Source organism: Penaeus vannamei, chromosome 15 (genome assembly GCF_042767895.1).
Source record: "Penaeus vannamei isolate JL-2024 chromosome 15, ASM4276789v1, whole genome shotgun sequence".
Classification (NCBI taxonomy): domain Eukaryota; kingdom Metazoa; phylum Arthropoda; class Malacostraca; order Decapoda; family Penaeidae; genus Penaeus; species Penaeus vannamei.
This window is the reverse complement of record NC_091563.1, coordinates 30,291,328-30,293,827: the sequence shown is the minus strand read 5'-3', so window position 1 is coordinate 30,293,827 and position 2,500 is coordinate 30,291,328. Positions and strand designations below refer to the sequence as shown.

General features: G+C 46.6%; 1 protein-coding gene across 1 annotated transcript in view; it reads left to right on the top strand.

Annotated features, from left to right (window-relative positions):
* LOC113825387 (DE-cadherin) overlaps window positions 1-2,500 on the top strand; it is a 263,829-nt gene that overhangs the window by 258,732 nt on the left and 2,597 nt on the right. The window contains exon 33 of the mRNA XM_070130637.1: window positions 708-2,500. This exon is cut by the window's right edge and continues 2,597 nt beyond it. Within this exon, the coding sequence (XP_069986738.1) occupies window positions 708-1,309 (602 nt within the window). The 3' untranslated portion in view covers window positions 1,310-2,500. The remainder of the gene's footprint in view (window positions 1-707) is intronic.

The window sequence follows — 2,500 nt, the reverse complement described above, 5'->3', positions numbered from 1 at the left end:
TCTCGTCCTGCTGTTGTTCTTATTTGTGGTTTGTGTTTTTCCTAAAAAAAACAAAAACAAAAAACAACAACAGGATAATGTGCTTTGTGTGTGTTTTGTTTTACTTTTTTAGGCAAAGTTTCAATTTCTTGCTGTTTTTTTTCGTTGGTGGATTGTGTTTTCTATACAAGAAAAGGATTATGTGCTTTTTTATTTGTGTGTTGTTTTGTTTGTTAAAGTTGTTTTATCTCCATGTTTGCTATGTGTATGTTAAAACCACCTGTTGTCTTATCGTTTTGTGTCATGTATGTTTTTTTTCTTTTTAGAATTTGTTGTCCATCTATCATCACAATCACAGTAGCCTTTAAGTTATATACAGTGTTTTGAATTTGAACTTCAAGTTTCTGATTTTTGTGACAGAGATCGTGTGTGCTTATGGGTTTTGATAAAGTGAAGTAGAAAGGTCCCGTTTTTCTTTCATTCTTTGTGCGTTTATGCGTACTCTGAGTGGCTTGTATATGCGTTATTTGGCGTTTATTTTTTTCCGTAGTGATTTATCAATTGCATGACGTTCTACACAGGTCTTGGTCACGTGTTTTTAGTCATACAGCTATAGCCCCCCCCCCAAAAAAAAAAAAAAAAATTACGCTTAGGGTGAGTGTCTTATGAAAAGGTGATGTAACGCCCTTTCTCCTTCTCTCTGATTTTAGGCTTCCCTTCTACCGCAGGCACCTCGGGCAGGAGCGACGCGACCTTCGACTACCGCACGGACTGGGGGCATCGCTTCGAGAAGCTCGCCCAGATCTACGGCCGCGAGTCCGAGCAGGAGGACGACAGCGAGTACGAGTTCCCGGACATTCCCGACATGCCGAAGAACCACTCGCTGCGGGCCTCCCTGCCTCCGGCCGCGCCGAGCAAGTCCCCGTCGCCTTCAGGAAACACCGACCCCACCTCGAGTTCCTCCTCGAGCACCAAGGACGAGAGCGGCAGCGACACCTCGGTGGCCACGGCCAAGTTCGCCAACGGGACCACCAAGCCGGTCAACGGAACGACGAAATCTGCCAACGGAGCGCCCAAACCGGCCACCGACGCCCCGCAGCTGGCCAACGCGACGCCCAAATTCGCCGTCTCGTCCCCGAAGCTCGTCAACGGCGCCCCCAAGACCGGCGAGGTGTCCCCGAGGCCGCTGGACGTGGCGGAGGGGCGCGCGGACAAGGTCACGGAGCGGCCCCTGGTGCGGACCAACAAGGAGCCCGTCACCAGAAAGATCGAGTACCACGAGCCGGCCGAGGTGGTCAACGGCGTCAAGAGCAAAGAAACCTGGTGCTAATCACAAGGTGCCCTAGTGTGTACAGAGCGAAGTGCGACGACTTTCTGTCTATTTTTTTTCGTAGTTTATCGAGTGACGCGGCAAGAGATCCAGTATTCAAAAGGACATCTGGTGGTTCGAAGTGAAAGTAGCTGTTCTGCTGCCGGTGCTGGGAAACGCGAGAAGGATTGCGTAAGCTATTAAACATAACCTCCGACGTGGATGCTTCTCTCCAAACAGGGAAAAAAGAAATAAAACCCAGAAAGCCCCTTTGAAAGCATTTTCATTTTTTTGGACAAGTAATATATATATATAACCCTTGCAGAAAAATGAAAAATGGAAAAATATGTAAACACAAAACACAGTTAAGTCAGATCACTTAGACATAGAACACATGTTTCCCCCCTTCCTTCTTAAGTGCTGTAAATTACCGTTTTACCGTTCTTGCCTTCAGAACTTCTCCTTCAGTGGCTGCATGGTAAGCTGGTGTCTGATATTGATGTCATGTAATCGCACTCTGTGTAAACAAGTTCTCGACGTGCTTTAACCCAGTGACCGATAAACTTTTATTTTTACCTTTTTTTTTTCCTTGAAAATCTTTGTTATAGTGAAGTGCCGGTGAATCTGTTGATAGTGTACAGTGTCAGAAGGTGCTCACAGGCGACCACGATGCGAAGGTGAACAGTGAAAAGCAGGAATTACTGAAATACATTTAAGTCGATGCGATTTATTGTTCGAGGCGGGCGAGTTGCACTGCCTCTGCCTGCTCTATTTGTGTCAATCAAACATGAGTCTCAGATATCAACAGATTAAGCTTAAGTATCATTGATAAGAGCATCACCCTCTTTTCATTCCTTTCTTCCTCCTCTCATTCACTCCTCTTATTTTTCTTCTTCTTTATTCTCCTTCTCATCTTACTCGTCCTCTCCTTCTCCTCCTTCTTCATCTCCTCTTTATCCTCCTCCTTCTTCCTTTTCTTTATTTTCTGCATCGTCTTCTCCTTCCCCTCCTCCACCTCCACCTCCACCACTACATTCTCTATTTTCACACTCCACCACCCCTACCACTACCTCCTCCTCCTCCCTCTTTCTTCTTCCTCCTCCTTTTCCTCCACCCCTTCCATTCTCCCCTCTTCCTCCTCCTACTCCCTCTTCCTCCTCCTCCTCTCCCTTCCCCTTTTCCTCTTCCTCCTCCCTCCTCCTGCTTCTTCTC